Source organism: Martes martes (assembly GCF_963455335.1).
Source record: "Martes martes genome assembly, chromosome: 6".
NCBI classification, from domain to species: Eukaryota; Metazoa; Chordata; class Mammalia; order Carnivora; family Mustelidae; genus Martes; species Martes martes.
The window spans coordinates 10,139,207-10,159,499 of NC_137893.1; the positions used below are offsets into that span (position 1 = coordinate 10,139,207).

At 51.7% G+C, this 20,293-nt stretch overlaps 1 protein-coding gene across 6 annotated transcripts in view; it reads right to left on the reverse strand.

Moving 5' to 3' along the window:
• Positions 1-13,450: 13,450 nt before the first annotated feature.
• ARID1B (AT-rich interaction domain 1B) overlaps positions 13,451-20,293 on the reverse strand; it is a gene marked incomplete at its 5' end in the record, with an annotated part of 439,771 nt that continues 432,928 nt past the window's right edge. For all 6 annotated transcript variants that reach the window (XM_080805572.1, XM_080805571.1, XM_080805568.1 and 3 more), the window contains 2 exons: positions 13,451-16,654; positions 19,009-19,139. In XM_080805572.1, the coding sequence (XP_080661698.1) occupies positions 14,930-16,654; positions 19,009-19,139 (1,856 nt within the window). In that variant the 3' untranslated portion in view covers positions 13,451-14,929. The remainder of the gene's footprint in view (positions 16,655-19,008; positions 19,140-20,293) is intronic.

Sequence of the window (20,293 nt, forward strand, 5' to 3'; positions counted from 1 at the left end):
TGCTGGCCGGCCTCAAGGGGCTAGGCCCTCTGTGCCCTTCCGTCGAGGGTCCTTTTGACCTGACTTCCCCAGAGTGTCCCCGGGTGACATGTCAGAATAGCCTTAAATAGACTCATTCCGCTTGACACATTGTTTTTACAGGAATTTATCCTAGGAATTTATCTTAATGAATTAATTAGAGCTAGTCACCAAGATTTACCTCCTAGGATGTTCACTGCAGCATTTTTTATGATGGTGAAAATTTGGAGAAGACATAAATGTCCAACAATAGGGGATTGGTGGGATAAATGGAGCCCTAGGCAGCCACTAAGATTCAAATTTCAGAGAAATTAATGACACGAAAAGGCTCGTGATATAATACATGTTAGGATTTGCTTATAAAATCGAACCCTTTATGAGAGAGATTTCTGGGTGCCAGGATTCTAGGTAACTTTTATTTTTCATTTTTATCTCTGTGCTTCCATCCCCTCCAACATTTCTGCAATGGGACGTATTTTCAACCTCTCATTGTAAGACACGGACCCAGGAGGGAGGTTGGATGGTGGAAGGAAGGGTGCAGGGAGGGAAGGGAATGAACATTTGTGGGATGACTTTCTCACTGTGGTTTCCGTCGTCAGCCCCTAACTGCAGGGTCAGGGGCTAGGCAGATGCTGTCCTTGGGGGTGCCCCCCAGGGCCAGGTGGGTGCCCACGGTCCCTGCAGGACAAGGTAACGGTGCAGAAGCCACAGGTAGTAAGTAGACAACCCAGAGGGCACCTGTGAGGTCAGGCACAGACAGGCAGCCTGGGCCTTGGCAGCAGCTGGCATTTCCAATGGACCCGCTTTGATGCCATTCCTAGAGGTTTTGATGAAGACCACACGGAAAAGATTTAGAGAAGGAAAATTCAGGGGCCAATTCTCCCTGAATCTAAATCACGTTTAAAACAAGAGGAAACACATGCATCTGCCCTACTAGACGTATGTTCTTCACAGGAAACCCCTTAGTTAGTTCAGCTGGGACAAAACGCACGCTTTGGGCCACATTAACAACGTGCTCCGGGCCAGGCGGCCTCCCGGCCTCAGAAGACCCGGCCGTGAGCGGGATAGGCCGGTTCGTGCCCTCGGGGAGCTCTGAACACGGTTCCCGACAGAAATGCCGGGTTCCACAGCGTGGTGAGGAGGAAGGCGGACTTTGGAGACTCCCTCGCTGCGGGAGGGCGACGGCGCCTTTGAGAGATGGTGGTGGCATCTTCGGGCTCGGGGACAGGCCCGGCCAGGGGCGGTGGGAGCCGCTGCTCCTTCTGCCCGTTTCTAGTGGGGTCCGTTTGAAGCCGTCGAACGGCTCAGTCCCTACGAAAGCCCCAGCAGAGGCCCTTGATTGCCCTCTGGAAGGCTAATTAGTCCCCGAAACAGAGCGTCTGCGGGCCTGGGGACAGGGGAGCCAGCCGCCGGCACAAATGGCCCAGACGGCATGGGGCTGCCTTCTAATGGCTTTTTGAAGGTTGCGCTGTGTTTGATTGACAAACGCCATATGTCCCCAGCGCTCAGGGCTTTGGCCTCTTCTCCGAGCGCTCCCTCCCGCCTCTAAAACAGGTTCCTCTTCGCTTTGATTTCAGGTCCGCGATGTATCAGTCCCCGCTCCGCAACGGCAGGAAATGCGCGGGGGCCAGACCCGCACTGCCTCCTCCCTACTGCCCTGGGACTGCAGCCCTGGCTCTGGCAGCTGAAGGCCCTCGGGGAGCCTGGCGGGCACGGAGGGTGTGGGGCTCCCTGCCCCGGACACTACCAGAGCCACGTGTCCCTGCGGGCTGCCCCGGGACCTGGGATCGCAGCTCTGCCGCCTCCCCGGGCGCCAGGTGGGAAGGGCCGGTTCCTGCCTCGACCAGGTCCTCCCGCTGGGACTGGGGGCCCCTCCTGGCTCCTCATGAGCACCCGCCTCCGTCCTCATCCTTGAGGCCTGATCTGCTCTTCTCCAGGCCTTTCTGGAAAATTCTCACGGCTTTCATCAGCCTTCTCTTGGAGACGCCCACAGAAAATCAGAGATCTTGCGTCTTCCCGGAGTTCTGCGGGCGGGAAAGTCTGGGCCTCCAGGACAAGCTTGCTCCCCAAAGGTGACTGGGGGGGCAGGAAAATGAGAAGCTGGCAAGGCTGTCAGGGAACGCAGTGACAAGCCCATCACCTGCTCTAATGACTGCCTGCGTGTTTGCTTCGCTTTGTCAGAAACAACATGCTCATCCTTGCACGACATCCAACACCTGTCTGTCCCGCACGCCCTTCAGATGATGTCCTCACTCCCTGCCAGAGCGCTCCCGTTCTGTGGGACCCCCCTCCCGTGTCCTTCCCCAGACAACTTGCTTTCTCTCCCTTATTAGGGGACCCCGTCGTTTTCTGTCATCCACACAGTCTGCACCTACCTAGAGTCCTGGACCGCACCCCTGCACCTGCATTACTACCCCTGCATTACCACCCACTCTGCTCCCCAATGAAGCATCAGCGCCCCCAAAAGCCGCACTAACTCCAGGAGCTGTGGGAAACCCCCCAGAGAAAGAATTCCCTCCGGCCTCACTAGTAACACCCGTTCCCTTACTACCCACCGTCCACTGGGCCACGGAAGCCACGGCGAGCCACAGAGGACAGCGTTCGGTCCACTCCGCCACCCCAGCGGCTGCGTCTGCTGGCCAGTGTCCTCAATGGCGAAGGTCTCAGCGAGCTTCCGGGAGGAAGGTCTAGATGGGGACAGTCCCAGCTGGGGCACTGTCGGCCACCACCCTCCCCGGGTCCCTGCCCACCTCACGAGCCTGTTTTCTCTTTCGCTGACTCTGTGAGCCACTCGATCTCCTTAATAAATGCTGTTCCTGCTCGACTGAGCCCACGCTGGGTTCTGTGGTGGCAACCAAGGGCCCTGGCTGGAACCGAAGCTCCTCCCAGGGCTGCTGGAAGCATCGCCGGCCTGGGGCGAGCGCTCCCCGCCATCAGGTCACACGGTTAACGCTCCTGGTGGGTTTGGGTGACTGAAGACTCACGCGTCCTGGAAGGCCAACGGGGTCCTACGCGCACGGCCCGAAGATGCACCTGTCACCCCTCCATGCGGCGGTGACCCTTCCTCACAGAGGCGCTCACTCCCGTGGGTCACTTCAGACCGTCCTCTCGGCACCCCTGTTGGCTCTCCACGGGGGTGTCCCCTGGGGGTCCTTCCGCCTACTCTGAGCGGGGCCGGGAAGGAGGCTCCTTGTTCTGGGGGGAAGCAGAGCGCCCACACCTCACAGACGGGCCACGAGGCCACCAAGGTGAGAAGCAACACTGCTTCTCCCCCTCTGGAATGGGGAGTAATAATGAGCAACAAGCTCATGAGAAACAGCCTCACAGTACGACCTGGTGCTTTCTCAGTCACTTAACTACATTCCTTTTGGCAGGTTTCCCCCGAGGGGGACCTGTGACTCCCGGGGACCCTCCACGCTCGGGTCTGGCGACAGGGAGCTGGCAGGCCACTGTGCGGCTGGAGGCCCCCTCCGGACAGCGGCTGCGGCCTGTCCTTGTGGACGCGGGAGAGGCAAGAAGGGACCGGGCCCCCTGATGGCCTCACCCGAGCCGGCGAGAGGCCCGGGGCCCCCGAAGACCCTCCGCTCCAGCTCGGTGGGGGGCAATGCTGGGGCCAGGCGGGGGACATGGTCCCGGCCGGCAGCCGTGCGGAGGGAGCCACAGGCCGCGGAATAAGCGGTTCAGGTAAGAGACGCGGCGACGGAGCCCGGGCGGGTTTGAGACCCGAAGCCAGGCCCCCTATGGCCCCGTGAGAGCGCAGGAGCGCGGGCACCAGGACGGACGGACGGAACACGACGGAGGACACCGTCGCCGAGCGGGAAACGCGGCTGCATTTCCTGAGCTGCAAGGCCGACGGGGCGGGCAAGGCCCAGGGCCTGGGGGCCGCCGACAGGGTCAAGGGCGCCCTGCCCTGGGAGCGGGACTGGGAAGGAGGGAGGGGCTTTCCCTGCGGGAAGGACCCACTTTTCAGGGCCAGCAGCTGCCATTTAAAGGTGTCAGTAGATCTCGCAGAGGAGGAGGCACCGGTCCCCTGCTGAGGGGGGATGGGACCGCACGGTGCCCCTTTCCGTCGGGCACAAAAAGGACAAGTGGCGCCCTTGGTTCGGGGGCGGGGTGACCCGCTGTCCCCGGTTGCCTGGCACACGGACCTGCCAGCTCTCATCAGAGAGTCCGGGCCAGCGGGCCGCCCTCTCCGGAGGGAAGGTGTCATGGACTCGTGTCCCCTACGCCCGCGTCTAACAGAGCCACTCCCCTCCCTGGGTCCTGGCACCCTGAGCTCGAGGACTACCGGCAAGTGAGCGGCAGGGGACCCCCAAGAAGAGACCAGCCGCCAGCACCCGGACGGCCTGTAAAGCTTCCCATCCCCGGGACATGTCTGAGGGCCTGAGGTCACCCCGTGAGGCAGGACCTCTGTGGGGCCACCGCCACAGTGTGGCGGTGTCAGGGGACACCCAGGGCCGGGGGACGGCCACGGACAGCCCTGCGTCTGGGAAACGATCACAGGATCGTGTGTAGAAATGACACATTCACGACCCACTGTGTCTCGGCTCCGCAGAAGTGGCGGACAGCGCCGAGAGCCAAACGACCACGGCCTCCGGCAATTCTGAGCTCTCGGAAGGAGGCGCGGAGGCCATGTGAGCCACGACCGAGCGCTTGAATGTGTTTTACAAAATTAAACAAACGAAAATAAGTATTTTGATGAAGAAGTCAGAAAATAAAGAACACAATGGACTGGAGGGAGGAAGTGGAGGGAAGCCGGCTTCGTCCATCCTCGTAGAAACCTGGGGGAACCCAGTGGCGGACGGCCGGGCACGGGCCCCAGGACCCTGCCTTGGCCTGTCTGTGGGTGGCCCACAGGCCGTTCCCGAGGCCCCCGTCCCCGCTGTGGCCGTCATGTGCGGAGTGAACGAGGGGCACAGCGGACCCGAGTGCTCACTTTGGGCTGTTCTGATCGCCTGGAAAGGCTGGTCTTGAGGCACCAGTGGCCAGAAGAGATGTAATTACAGAGAAATGGAGACACCAGGAAGGAAGTTGGCAGGACAAAGGGGACTAAGGGGTCCCTCTTCTTGCTTCTCTCGGGAGCTGGCCTTGGGGGTCCATCGAACCATGAACTGGCCACCTGCCGCGGCAGCTCGAAAGGCCATCGATGGTTCCAGAACCCCAGCCTGAGTGCGGGGTGCAGTAGGACACAGGCCACTGGGGATCTGTCTGACGCCCTGTTGACCTAAGGCTGGAGCTTGTGGTTCAAGGTCGGCTTTCCAGGTGCGTGCCGGACGCCCTAAGCGAGTGCAATGGGGCCCGCATGCCCATTCTTCTCCCGATGGCCAGGACGCCTCGAGACCCTCGTGCAGTCCATGCTCTCCCGTCAGCTCCCCGTGCTCGAAGATTCGAGCAGCTGATGTCCCTGTCCAGGATGCAGACGCAGACACAGACGTGCCACCAGAGAACTCCGACGGTGAAAACTCGGAATACTGGCGAATGTCGTTTCCCCAGGGCAGTGATTTTTGGAGCCAAGTAGGATGCGTGTTGCCTGCATGTGAAGAGGCAGGACGCTGGCCGCCAGGGAGCGGGTGCGCTGGGAACCCGCGAGCTGAGATCTGGCCTCTGAGGGGCCGGCATCCTGGGGGAGTCTCAGCGGTCTGCAGGTGGTGGAGGCCACGCTGCCCCCCACGGTGAAGCTGTCCCCTCTGTGCTCCGTCTCCTCCTGACAGGCCCACAGGCACAGCGGGGCCAGCAGCCTTGGCCCTCACTGCGCGCCCCTCCGGGGGTCCCTCACCCCTGGATCCTGCTCCTGCCATCCACACCCTCGTTCTGAATGCCGGCAGAGCCCTCAAGCCCCCTCCTCGTGAACCACCTCCTCGCAGACACCGCGATCCTCCCTCCAGCCCACCCCCGTGCTGCACTGCCACTAACCGGCCACGCTTGCATGTCCCACAGCACCGTAAACTCATAAAGGCCCTGAACTCGTCTCCCGTAGAAGCTGAAACAAAGTACCTCAAACTCAGCGGCTTAAAACAACACACATACTGTGTGTCATACAACATCTCACAGGCCTGTGGCTGAAAGGCCAACAGGGGTCCTCCTTGGGCTAAAATCCGGGTGGCATAGGGCTGTGTCCCTCCTGTAGGCTCTGGGGAGTGTCCTGGCCTTTTCCAGCTTCTGGAGGCTTCCCACGGCCCCTTCCTCCGTCTGCAAGGCCAGCATCCTCACACCTCCTGACCCTCTGTGTCACACCTTCAAATCCCTTTCTGCCTCCTGCTTTTAAAAAAAAACCTTTGCACTTACCTTGGGCCCACCAGGATGAACCAGGATTATCTCCTTACCCCGGGGTCAGCTGGTGACAACCTTGATGCCCCTGTGCCTGCAGCCCACCACATGAGAGAGTCTGGACATCTCTGGAGACCACGGGTCTGCACCCAGATCGCATACCGGAGGCTTCCAGCTGGTCCCCCTCCTGGAGGACTGGGGACCCCACTGGGAGTGACCCACACCAGGAAGTGCCTTTCTGTTCTGTCTCCTCGGTCCACACAACCACCAGGCCTCACGTCCCCAACACCCTGGGACCTGTCCCATGTGTTAAAGATTGCTCACCCTTCTTCGCTGACAGCCACGACTCTCACTTGGCCCTCAGCACCCCTTGCCTGAATCCTTTGAATCCCCGATGATTTCCCTCCACTAGTTCCACTCCTCAGGTTCCCATCTAGTTCTAACTAGGGATCTCCTACTGTTCAAGTCTTTCAGTAACCACCGAGGCCAGCTTTCCCCGGGGAAGGCAGGACTCCTGTGGTCTTGTCCTCCCTTAACTCCCCAGCCTCCTCTTGGCACCCCCACCCCAACTCCCCCCTACAACCACTTCCAAACCTGCACTTGAACAATTCTGGATTCTTTTCGGTCCCAGAATGCCCGGAGATCTTTTCATAACTCTCTCATATGATGAGCACTATGTCTGGGAAAGAATGACTTCTCTTTTCTAAGTCCCATTCCAACTCATGCAGTCTCCTACAGGAAGGCTTCCCAGGTTGCCCCTTCCAACCTGGGCTGGGTTCCTCTCCTGTATCCTCCGCAAGATGCATCAGACTGAATGGTCCTTACCTGCCAAGGCATGTGGCCCCAGTTAGGCACGTGATGAGATGCTCGGTATGTTTTTGGAATGAGATTGTCATTGTTTATTAAATGCTCATTTTATGGTAGACTCTTTTGCCTACTGTTATGCTGATGGGAATGACACAGACGAGGCATGGAGAAGTGCAAACTGGGAGGTAGGGTCTCTAGATGGGTCATGGGAAAACCCCAGAAACCTCCTCCCCGAAAGGCTGGCTCTTTCTCCCCCGTGACAGGTACAGGAGTGGGTCATGCCCCCGTGCCCTGGCAGGGTGGGAGGGTCAGAAGCTCCCTGTCCTGGAGGTGAGGGGGGCTGGTGCGCTGAAGCAGGGGCACGTCTGCTGTGAGTCAGGATCGCAGGCCTCTCCCAGGGGCGGTGGGAGCGCTGAGAAGCCTCCCATCAGAGCTCCACCTCAGTGGGGTTTCTCCCAAGTGCTTTTGAGAAAATAGAAAACAGACTTCTCACTCCCCCTCCCCATAAGAGATGCCAGACAGGAGGCTTTGAGGAGTGGGCTCCGAAAATGTAAGTTCAATACCCGAGATGAACATGAGATGTGGAAAATGATTTACAGGCACTTAAAATCTCACCATTTAACAACGGCCCTTAAAGACAGATTCTGGGTGGACGGGAAGAGATGCCAGCTCATATCAAGACTTGACTGCTCGGTGCTCTGAGGCCCCAAACTAATATCAAGTTAAATTTTTGAAAACAAGGCCCACCAAGATGTAATTCCACTAATTAACAAAACCCAAGCTTTTTTTTTCCAGATGCATCCCGATCTACGATTACCCACCAAAGCAGACATCAAATGTTACATGTGGGGCAAGGGAACCGCACATGAGAAGTTGGCTGAGAGAGGCCTTCACTCGAAGCTCCCTCTGGAATTGAAACTCATCTCAATAAATCACTGTGGCTTCTCGCCATCAGGAGTCTTCTTCCTTCAGATCTTATGGCCAAGAGAAGCACTGGCCATATGTTCGCACCATTTGGTGAAAAATATACGGAACCAACAAAACAAGCATTGCACTTATGGGTACTTTTTTTTTTTTAATCAAGCTAAAAGTATATTCATCTTCAATGTGTAGAAGATATGTCATTTCTTCCCCCATGGGAACAAATAGCCTGTCGTCTTAGACCAGCGTTGTTCGAGCCATGAGCCAAACACAGGCAACTGGTGTCCTCCCCATATGTCCCTTTTCACTTTCCATTCCTCAGGTGTCTTCCGCGTCCCAGTGGGTGAAGGAAAAGGGAAACAGGGAAGAAAAGATGATGCTGTGAAAATCCAAAACAATGTCTGGCGGGGGACCAAAGAAGTCATTTGGGAGGCAGAATATTCTAACCACCACCAACCCAGGGAAGCTTCCAAGAGCATCTGAGGTAACGGGGCTGACTGTCATGCCAATTCCTACTGGAAAGGTCCCTTGCTGGGATGACCAGGAATTTCAACTTTAAAAGCTAGCTGGGGTTCGGTTCATTCCAATCTCTCACCAAGGGTCACCTGTGAAGGCCCATGGGCCCAGCGGTACTTTCTGAAGAATTAAATCCCGGTACAAGTTTGGTAGTTATCTTCGAAGGTCCAGAAGGGTAGAAAATCTGACATCTCCTGGGAATCTCAGGCTTTGGTAGAGTATCTTGTGTCCAGTGGGGGTGGGATCAGGAGTCGCCTGTAGGAATTCACAGAGCCCTTGGGTGCGAGGATGAGGAGGGAGGCCCAAGAAAGCCCCAGAGGTCAGAGGCCTGTACCATGGGCTGCTTACATGTGGCAGCGGGTGACAGTTACACCTGCCTCTCAACACAAAACCTGTCGATGAAGGGCTTGCGGATCACGAAGACCACAGGAAGGAGAGACTCGTGGAAGAACGTACCTTACAAGGACAGAGCACTGCTCAGACTGCTCAGACTTTGTTTTAAATCTGGCCTATGTTCCTTTTAACAGATGTGGACTGCGCATCCGACCTCACGTCTTGATGATGAGGTTTTACGAGAGGACCCCCCTCCCCCCCCCTTCTAATCTGTGGCCAATGTACACCATAGCTTCTGTTTCGGAAGTCCCTGGATCCCCCGGATTTTGCAAAGAGCTGCAAGCATTTCTTGGGCAAACACACGTTCTTGGAAAGGGGAGGTCTCAGCTTGGTTCCAGCTACTTTGCGCGTCAGCCTATGCTTCTGTTTCTGGAGAATGGATGTTCTCATGTTCTACACCAAGGCTTCTGTGAAGACAGCTAATAGCCACGACATTCTCTCAAGCGCAAGAAACATCCAAATGTGAAATGATCACCGCTTACTGGAAGCGGTGTTATAAATGCTGCCGGTTTTTGCCTTAAGAAACTGCTTTTGTTTGGACAAGGATATCTTCAAGGGGCTGAATCCAAGTTTTGGCTCCTTAAGCCTTTGGAGAGATCTACAGTGCGTGGAACATGCGGATCCTGGGCCATCTAAATGCCAAATTCATGCAGATCAAAGCTCAAGGTTCATTTATTTACGTGACCTTAAGCCCGCATGGAAAGGAAGAGCGTCCCGAATTCCTTTTTGGTGGCCCCCAGAAACTGGCCTGTCTCCAGCTCCGTGGGAAGACTAGAGTTCCTTTTGTCAAGGAAAGCCCTCCACGCCAGAGGAGAAGAAACAGCAAAGCGAACAGCAAAGTTGCGGTCGGTCACCTGCCACATCCGGCCCCTGGAAGACGTTCCTAGCCACCGTTTTATTCGAGGAGGGCAGGAAAGGACGACTGTCCTTCAAATATGCCTCCCCTGCCCTGGGGCCTGGGACGTCACAGGTGAGGTCTGCCACCGCCTCTGGAGGTCCGAGACCCCAAACTGACCTGCGTTAGAGAAATTTAGCACAATCACCTTGCCCGCTAGACACAGGCTGTCGACCGACTAAGCCTTTATGGTTTTTCGAGAAAACCAAAACCAAAAAAGTCACACAAACTGTGTGGCTGGTTATGAAAACAGGAAGACAGCCTCTCAGGGGAGATTTTAAACTTCCGTGAAACCTGCTTGAGAGCACCCACCGAAGAGTGTGTGTGTGTGTGTGAGTGTGAGTGTGCGTTCAGGGTGAACACACAGCGATCACGCAGGTTATCAGATCTTTGTAGAATTATCTCCTTCAATCCTCACCAGTCCTGAGGTCAGCATTACCCTGTATTATGGGTCAGGAAACGGAGGCTCAAAGAATTTAAGTACCTCGCTCAAGGTCACAGAGACAGCAAGAGAAGGCTTCACGAGCTCCTCCAGGGAGGACACCACAAGTTCGGTGTAAGGGATAGCGCCCTGCGCGAGCTCGGGGAGGGAGGTGGGCTCTTCGGCTAACGCGGTTAATCCACCAAAGCGGCCAAGTTCATTGGGAAAAAAAGGTTCCAAGGTTAATCAAGTCAGGAAATGTTTGGGATAAACAGGCTTCCCTTCTGCAGGATTTCTCAGTCTTAACCAGGATCACACAGAGTACAGATGGCCCAGAGGGGAACGTGTAAGGAGTTTATGGTGGTTTTGTTTTTTGCGATCGCTCTTCTGTTTCTTAGAATATGCCTTGAAGAAGCTGGGGTAAAACTTCAAGTCCCTGAAATCAGACTCAGGAAGAACACGGCTGCCGGTCTTGCCCCAGCTTCCCCTCAGGGTTTCCTATGTTTACCTCCCAGAGTGAGTTAACGTGCTAATGGGGACTGCGGTGTTCTGGAGGGCTTGGAGCATCATCAGACAAAGCAGAACAGGGGAGTCGGGACAGAAGCAGGGAGCGTGGCAACGGGAGACAGATGGGCCCGGGCACACAGGAGGGTCTGTGGGACTTAAGGACAAAAAAGGCCTCGATAAGGTCTTCCAAGAGTTTTGGTCGATTCCTACATTGCCGAGGGCTCACCCAGCGGCCTGGCATCACTGCGCCCCAGGCTCCCGTGGTGGCTTTGTGGCCCCCGCTCCAGAACACACACGCGACCCTACGTGAGCGTGAGCAGGGGAGGGCCCAGGCCGTAGACTCACATTCTGGAGCCGGAGGGGCCTTGGGGACCGGTTGTCCTGGTTTTGCAGGCCAGCCCGGCGCTGAGCCTCGCCTCAGTCCCCTTGATTTTCAGTCCGGAGGAGAGCCTTAGTTTTTTAGTCAACAAAAATGCACCCAGTGTCACTCTCTGTCACCGTCTGACCCCAAAGCCTGTCCTGTGACAGGGTCTCTGTTCACAAGTGACTCCTGGGAGCCTAGAACAGGGCTGGGCGCGCCATGTGTACTCGACGCCTCTCTGCTGAGTTGATGAATACGGAGACATCTTAGCGGGTTATACACTGTCACCAGAGACATTTCTCGGCATTTCTGAAAGCTCGCCTGACTAGGAGTTTCTCCGTGGGGCCGACGGGGGCGGGGGCCGGAGGGCAGGGCCGGAGGGCGGCTGGCCTTCTGGCTCTCCGAGAAAGAAGTGAAACACAGCTCAGCAAGAAGAAAACGGGTTGTTTGGATTGTCATTTGTGGCTCATTTATAATACCTTCTCTGCTTCCTCGCAGGTGAACAGATAATGGGAATTGGTCCATGGGGTTTGACAGGAAATGAAAGATTTCCAACAGTTTTTAAATGGATGGATTTCAGGGCAAAGGCCAGATTCTTTCCATAAAAGAGGTGGTTAATAGCTTGCACTGTACCCTCCAACTGCTCATCCCCCCCCCTTAAAAAGCCATTCTCTATTATAACTTTTCAAAAACAGTGAAACTAGTTTCTGAAGAGGCCACGTTTGCCAATGAAAATGGATTCTCTGTCATTCTCAACCTCAAACAAAACACGTGAATAGTTATTTCTGGGTACATGCCACCCGAAAGCTCTTATGTGACAATAAAAAATTGCACTCAAATACCAACAGATTCCACTTTATAGCACCATTCCAAAATACTAAACTTTCTTTGCACCTTTATTTTTATCTTTTTTTTTTTTTTTTTTTTTGTACACATTTAAAGTACGGGCATCCTGTAAATTTCTGAAAAGCCTCATGGGGGAAAAAAAACCAACTAATGTTTAGGACAAAGCAATGACTCAGTTTGTAGGCAGGTTGATCTCAGGCAGGCTGGACGCTCTTCACGGGCTTCTGTGGTCTTGGTTCTGGGGTGACTGGAGAAAGGATGCTGAAGTCTTCCTGGATTATTCTAGAGGTTTCATTGCATATCAGCATGTAAAAACTTGTGGCGCAACGCTCAGACTCTAGGTACTGATTACAACGCAGACCATGAAAACAAGTCTTTTGTAATGATTTTACTTTTTCGAGTGACAAAGGAATCGGGGTGTTAGAGGGCTTTCAGAGTCTGGGTACGCCTTTCATTCATGCTCTGGTTAAGAGAGCGGTTAGATTCCTATCGAGTTCCCTCGTACAAATCTTCGCATTTGAAGCTCGGAGTGCTAAAATCTGTTCTTAGCACGCAGATGTACTTAAAGTAGACTTATACGTGGGTTTTTAATTCAACATATTTTTGGCTGCATTGTTAAGTACGAAGACCGTGGGACTAAGTAAGGTGAGGGCTGACAGAGGAGGACACTGCTCGCAGAGAAATCTGTTTCTCATGACACTAGAGTCACGTTTCACACGCTGGTCGCAGCTGTGTGCTCTTGTCTAACTCTTCCCGGTGCGACCCCTGGGGCAACGGGTCTGGCGAGAGGACTAGGGGTGTCTGAGTGTGCTGGGACTGGCAGGGTGGTGGAGAGGTAGCGTCAGAAGGGAGTCCGCTAACACCTTAATTCTGCAGCAGTTTCAAAGAAATGGAGTGTTACACGAGAACAGTCAAGGACCCAGGAAGAAAAAGTTCAAATTCGAAGTGACTGGTTTTAAAAAGCTACTGTGCACCAGGTAGGAAGGAACACGAGAATATTAATATGCCCTGAAATAGAAATAATCACTTTGCACTATGTACACCACATATAATATAACATCGTCTTTTTAACATTGCACAATATAAAGGTTATACACAGCGTAGTAAACTAAATGCAAAATACCTCCGAGGCACGCAGAAGAGACACGGACGAGACTGAACTGAGTCAAATCAAGATGGGGTTAGGAAAAGGCAGAGTGTACAGCATCAGGCCAGCGAGCTCCTGGGCTTTGCCGCCGCCTCCCATACACACCGGAAGTTCTCATACCTCAGTGTCGTTAGGGTTGATTGCTTTAAACAAAGACTCATTAGCTAAATAATCTGAGAAAATCAAAGTGTTGCTCCCCACTCTGAAGTAGGTAGTCCCTAAAGGTCCCTCCAGACCTCAGGGTTTCAGGATGAGGATGCGGTTAGTACACGGCTGGGCTTTCCCTTATTTCTTGGGAAGAAGTTGGTTACTGTGAAACCACTGTAAGGAAACTAGGACAGTATTCAAGAACACTCATCACAGTGCTTAACAAGATTTAATGTACATTTATTCTTAACATGTGGAACATATAAAGATTTTATACTGAATAAATGATATTCATTAAGCCAGAGGAAAAGGAGGAATTTACATCAAGTTTTTTCTTTTTTTTTTTTTTTAAACTACATTATCTTGAAATACAAATGTGGATTCTCGTCACTGAAAAATCTTTCAAGTTGTGTTTCTTCTTTTTAGTTGTATTTGTTTCTTTTTTGTCTGTACTGGTAACCATAGTCTAAATCAATCCATATGCAACCATTTCCACACCTTGATTCATGAAGCAAATTGTGATCAGCTGCTCTCCCGAAATAGAGCATGACTTTATACATACAGAAACTTGTACATTACCCTCTTTTTTTGTTTTTTTTTTGTTTGTTTTTGTTTTTTGTATTTTTTCTTTTTTTTTGGAGATATGGCCCTAATGAAAAAATATATAAAATAAAAATAAAAAATTATTTAAATCTACCATCACTTCGTAGTTACCACATCATGAAAAAGAAACTAAAAAATTTGTACTAAAAACAAAAACAAAAACCAAAAAAACCAAAAAAACCAAAAAACAAAAAGAGAGAAAAGAAAAGAAAAAATGAGGGTATGTTTCATGTACAACTTCTATATACATCACAGCCCATAGGCAGTAAAAAAAAAATATTTAAAAAATGATTAAAGGAATTGTGAAGAACTGTCATGTGGAAGGTCAGACGACAGACAGCAGACATGACGGTAGTGGTGAGGAAGCAGTTTCCACTGATCGTTGTCAGGTATGTATTTTCATTCTTAACTTAAAAAAAAAAATTGTTTTTGCTCCTAGCCTAATGTAACCATTTTCCTGTGGAGAAACCAGTATCATTTCATAGTCTGACTACTGACTGACACACCTCCTTGAGCCCCTATCCCTACATCTCTAGAAGTTTCTATTGCACAGAGCTTTGGGCGATGGGATACAGTTAGTTTTTTCCATCATCTGAAGAATAACATGCCTAGGAAGTTGATAATTTTTCACCTTTTTGCCTCACTGTGGTGAAATTTTCTCATCCTTAGCATCTTTTGCCACTTTTTTTTTCATTAAAGTCAATTTGCTTCCCAAAAAAAAAGGAAAAAAAAAAAAAAGAAAATATGCAATACAACATGGAAAAGAACATTAAAAAGAAAATCTGTGAAAAACAAAAAGTGACCTTTGAATGCACTAGACAGCAACTTTGGTTAAAAAAAAAAAAAAAAACAAAATAAAAAACCCCAAAAGGAGGTACTTATACACACAGACAGCAAATATTAATTTCATAACTGTTCGAATTAATTATTTCTTTAATTCCCAATTGGTAAATAGTGAACGGGGCAGAGGAGCAGAGCTTTTCGTTTCCTTCTTCCTACGCTGGATAAACAAGAACAGAAAACAGCCAGTTACACGGGAGCCTCCAGTCTTCACGCACACATGCTGCCTTCTCACGGGTGTCATAACTGCCCGATCTGAAACAGTACGTCACAGATGACAGACGCGACCAGAGAGTTCAGGACGGCGGATATCGAGATGTCCAGCAACCGGCCCTCGTGCAGGAGGAACTCTGAGCGGTTCTCGTCCACCCTGGCCATGGCCAGCAGAGCCTTGGCCGCCCTGCACATCATGTCCACGCTCGGCGGTTCTAGAGGCGGGGGCTGCATGTGCAGGAGGTTGTGCTGGCTCTGCTGGTACTGGGCCATGGTGACACCGTCCTCTAGGAAGCTTATCAAGTTTCCAATGCTCCCTTTCTGCACAGCTATTGCCCGTGCTGCCAGCGCGTCCCCTTGGGCCAGGTTCGATAAGAGCGCCATGGACATTTCTCGACAGACTGGGTTTTTGCGATCTCCCACGTACCTAACTAACGTAGCATAGAATTTCTCCTGACGACTAAATGGAGGCGTGGCCAAGATCAGGTCCACGTTATTGTCCTGGATGCTGAGTTTGCAGAGGGTCTCCAGCACGAGTCTCTGAGGCGACAGGACAGAGTTGGGTCCCACCGTGGGAAAGGGGTCTTGTGCCTCTGCCGACGGGCAAACCATCCAGTGCAGCAAGCCATCCAAAATCGGCAAGCAGATGCTTTCTGTGTAAGCAGACAAGTCTAGCTGCCCGGAAATGTTGGCCAACGTGACCAACGTGTTATCCCTTAAGACCTCCAGGCAGTCCCACCACCACTCATCCTTGCTGCAGGCCACCCCCTTGTCCTCGTCTTCCTCTTTCTCGTAGGTCTGCGGCGCTCGTTTTCTCTCTGGATGCTCGTGGTGAAGAAGGATCAGCTTCCCCAGGATCAGCACCAAGCCTGGATGTTTGGACATTTCGGCGTCGTTGCCAGGCACAAAAGACAAGCTACGGACAATATTCGACACACAGATACAGCGCTTGGCCAGAGAATCCTGCCAGTGCGCGATGGTGCAGAGAGGAGTCTCGTCTCGGCTCCGTGGCTCGTCCTCCAGCAGCTTGATGTTCCGGTGACTTTTGGCTTGGTGGATCCCGAAGGGAAACTTGCTGCTCTCGGTCTGGGTACCGGGGTTCGCGTCTTCCGGCAGCGCCCCCGGCCGGGCGGACAGGACGTCGTCGATGGTCGCGATGATGCTCTTCTCCTGCTGCTCGTCAGCCTCGCCTCTGCCTTCCTGCTCTTTCTTCCTACCCGTGGAGCTCACGGGGGGTGGCGGACGCCTCCGAGGAGGGATTTCCATCTTGCTCTCAAAGTGAGTCTGGATGTGCTCGGTGGTGTCCCCCCCGCCGAGCTGCCAGTGCAGAAGTCCGCTGTTGAACTCCTGAACACGGCCCAGCTTGTCGGACCGGTCGACCACGAACAGGTTGTTCTTCTTGACTATCTTTATCGGCAGCTTGTCGAACTTACTCGCTTGCCTGGGCTTCTCCTTGGCATCTGCGGGGGCGTTGGGAGAGGCCAGAGCCACGCCGCTCTTCTCCTCCGTCTCTGTCTTCCCACTGTCGTCGTCCTCGTCCTCCTCGTCGTCCTCCTCCTCATCGACACACTCGGCATCTTCCTCCTCTTTCCCAGAATCGTCGGCCCACGACTGGCTGTCGTCTCTCTTCACCGCATTGTGGTCAAGTGCTTTTTGGCTGGGGTCGCCCACCTCATATTCCATAAGAATCCCAAAAATGTCAATTAGGCATTTTCTAAAGTACTCTACTAAAAGTTCGAGAAATCCGGACAACTAGAGAGGGGACAAGAACAAGAACGGGTACAATGTCATAACCTCGGACAGGGTGGAGAAGGGCAGCAATCCTGAGAGCTACTGATACAGTTTGAGGGTGATTTTCACGGGTTTTGATTCCTTTTTGGCTAGGCCCAGAGAGAGAAACTACACGTCAGAGCCGGCTTCCTGACTTTGATGTTGTTAACTAAATCAATGTGCGTCGTGTTTGCCCTTCCTGCTGACTTTCCTACTCCGTCAATATGGAAACTTCCCTGGTATTTTCTTCTTTTTAATATTACCAAGTTCTTTGCCTTTTGTCTTTTGTTCTGACCTAGATACACCGCACTCCATACGAGAAGAGTGGGAACGTGAACTCACAGACTCATTCACCCGAAGCGAGTCTGTTCTCCTCCACTATTTGTCTGTGACTGGCTTGCCTGGATTTTTACGGTTATTATTCTTAGGATTTTATGGTTATTTTTGTCTCAGGTGCCATAGGTTACTCTAATTTACATTCCCCATATATTTTTGGGAGAAGATAATTTCAGCAATGTAGTAGCTCATAAACACAGAAAATTAAAAACAAATCAATTTAGTCCCTGATAAATGAATTAGAGTGTCTCATAGAATGTGCTTTTACATTTCAGCAATCACAACTCCCGCTGAAAGACAAAAGCCACCTGAGAACCAGTTTTGTTTCCTTGCAGCAAGTTTGCGTCGAGAATGACACAGTCCATGATTAGCAACTGCCCAGCGCCCCTCCCCCAGTGCCCACGCCAGCACACTTAGGGATGACGGAGGATAAGGAGGGACTGGAGGATTCTTTAACGATAGGTGTTTTGGAAATCAATCGTATTCTCATATCCTGCTATCAGTTTCCTGAAAGTGGGTGTGGACGATTATTAGGAAGTAAGGGGCCAATCAAGTAGGACCTTAAAGGACTCGCTTTTAGGGGATGGAGGCACAATTTTTCACGTAAAGATGTGGGTGTCTGTCCCCCAACTTAAAGTTAACTTTTATCCCCAGGGCAGGGAAAAGGGGCAAGTTACTAAAGCGATTCTGGTATGAAAATGTGTGAGCAACACCCGCTCACATAAGGATGGAAGGCAGTCATTCTAGAAAAGGCACTACACGTTTTTTAGTATTTTCTGTTACAATGGGCTTCACACGATGTTTATAACCTTATTAATACACTTCCTATCAAGTGAAAAATTGCCTTTCAGGGCTATAATGAGGACTTAAATGTGAGAAGAAAGACAAAGTGGAAGATTCTGGTCCGATTTCAGCAGAAGCAAGGTAATTAGATGTTTTGGCTTTTTTCACCCAAAGCGGAGAATTGTTCATACACAGCAGGGAGAATTACCTCTTTTCATTTTTGTTTCTAAATATTTCTTTAAAAGTCTGCAGCTCAGTTGACTCTCGGGCATTTTCCCTAACCCTCTGCTCCCCTTCTCGCCTCTAGCAATTGCGCGGGGAGCCACTTGAAGCCGACGCCGAACAAAGGAGAGCTTGAAGCTTTATTACACAAGTAGGAGGCTTTCCAATGACTGCTCCAAAATAAGGTGGAGAGAGGCAGTAAGGAAGGAAACAGACCGAGAACCGAGTCTGGCCATGAGTTCACAGTATCTCAGCTGGATGATTGGGGCTATGGGGGTTCATTAAATGGGTCTCTCTACCTCTCTCTCCCATATACATTTTCTATACCATAACGTTTCTTTCTAATTAAAAGAAAGCTGGGGCGCCTGGGTGGCTCAGTGGGTTAAAGCCTCTGCCTTTGGCTTGGGTCATGATCCCAGGGTCCTGGGATCCAGCCCCATGTCAGGCTCTCTGCTCAGTGGGGAGCCTGCTTCCCTTCCTCTCTCTCTGTCTGCCTCTCTGCCTACTTGGGATCTCTGTCAAATAAATAAATAAAATCTTAAAAAAAAAAAAAAGAAAGAAAGAAAGAAAGCGGTTCAGTCTCCCTGGAAAGGAGGGTATGTCCCATCCCCAGCTCCCGCATACCCAACACTGACCACGGGCCTGGCTCGATGTTATATTTCGGTTGCCTCCGCCGGTTGCTGACATTCCTTCTCAACAATTTAACTTTTACTATCTGTTCCACACACACACACACACACACACACACAGGCGTGCACGCACGCATGCATGTTGGGATAGTTTTCTCGTGAGAAACAGAAGGCTGTGTGTATTTATACTGGAGCCTGAAACGAGTTATTACTCCCGACTAAATCTCAGACAGCTCTACGTCCGTAACAACTACAAGGGTGGCCACGTCCCATGGATGTGATCACCCCTGACATTCGCTCCCGCGCTGCGCGCACCTCAACGTTTCTCTGCTCCCTGGGCCCCTGGCGGGTCGAGTGCCGGCTTACCTGGGAAAGACTGAAGGTAGCGACAGTGCTGTCATCATACAGGAGAATATTAATAGTGTCCAGAGCCCAAGTACTTTCAGCCAGAAGACCTGACTTAAGGGACATCATCACACGCCAGGCCTCAGGAGTAACTGAAACGGGGGAAAGAACGAGGTATAATTAATATCAGGTCCGTGCACGAAAGGAAGGAAAATAACACAAGAATAAGAAAAAAGTCGAGCGTTGAGTTGAATACGGATTTCAAACAAATGTCCTGAGGCATGGTTAAACATGATCGTTTCCAGATTTCAAATGGAGGGGATGGCTTCCTAAGACACCTCCCGCTGTCTAAGATCTCTTGGCTTTGTTGCTTAGACACGAGCCAAAAGCACTTCTTGAGGTGGTGGTGCTGAGCACCACGGCCCTTTCTCAGCCCTGACTGGTTTCCTTTAGCCCCTAAGAGAGTCGGTGATGACGCAGCAAAGTGTTAATAACTGAGTCAAACCAAAAAATGGTATTTGTCTTCTTTTGCCTGCTCCATTCACAACGGTCTCAGGGCGGCATCCTTGGAAGGCTGGCAAATACGCAGAAAACAGGCAAAATTCAACTCACAAACCTCGCATTCTGGGATAGACAGTCTTGGTATTCCCTTGCTGTCCCCTCCGCTCTGAGCTCCTGCCCTCAGAACATGCTGTTGACAATTATTAGCACTTGGAAGGTTCAGATTTTTCAACAGCTTGGTCTGAGCCAGGGGTTGGGAAGCAGAAGGGCTGTACTCTTCTCGTCCCCCTTCCCATTACTGAAGAAGACCCAAGGATGAGATCAAACATTTGCAAGATTTGCCGTAAGATGCAGCTAGGAGAAGAGGCCCATCATATATCTGAGATTTCCGTCTCAGCAAACTGGCAGAACCACCTGGTGGGAGCGGGCCCGGGCAATCAGAACTCACCAGAACAACAGCCCACACCGGACACTAGCAGCAGTCGCACGCGCTGGAGGGGGCCGTGGGTGTCCACCTCTACTGTAATTTCATCTACTTTCCATATTTTCTAAGAGGTATATACTATACTTTTATAATAGAAAAAGCAAACTTTCTTTTTAAAATAAGGAACATAAATTTTCCCAGGCTGAGGACAAACGCTGATCTAACATGCGCAAAGAAATTTTATAAAAATTTAAATACGTTTATTTAAACATATGCACACACATAAACACACAAACACACGTGCATATTTTTCCATATATATTTCTGCATATCAACGGTGCTCAGTGTCTGTATCTCCTTCTCACCTCCAGCACCCCTCTC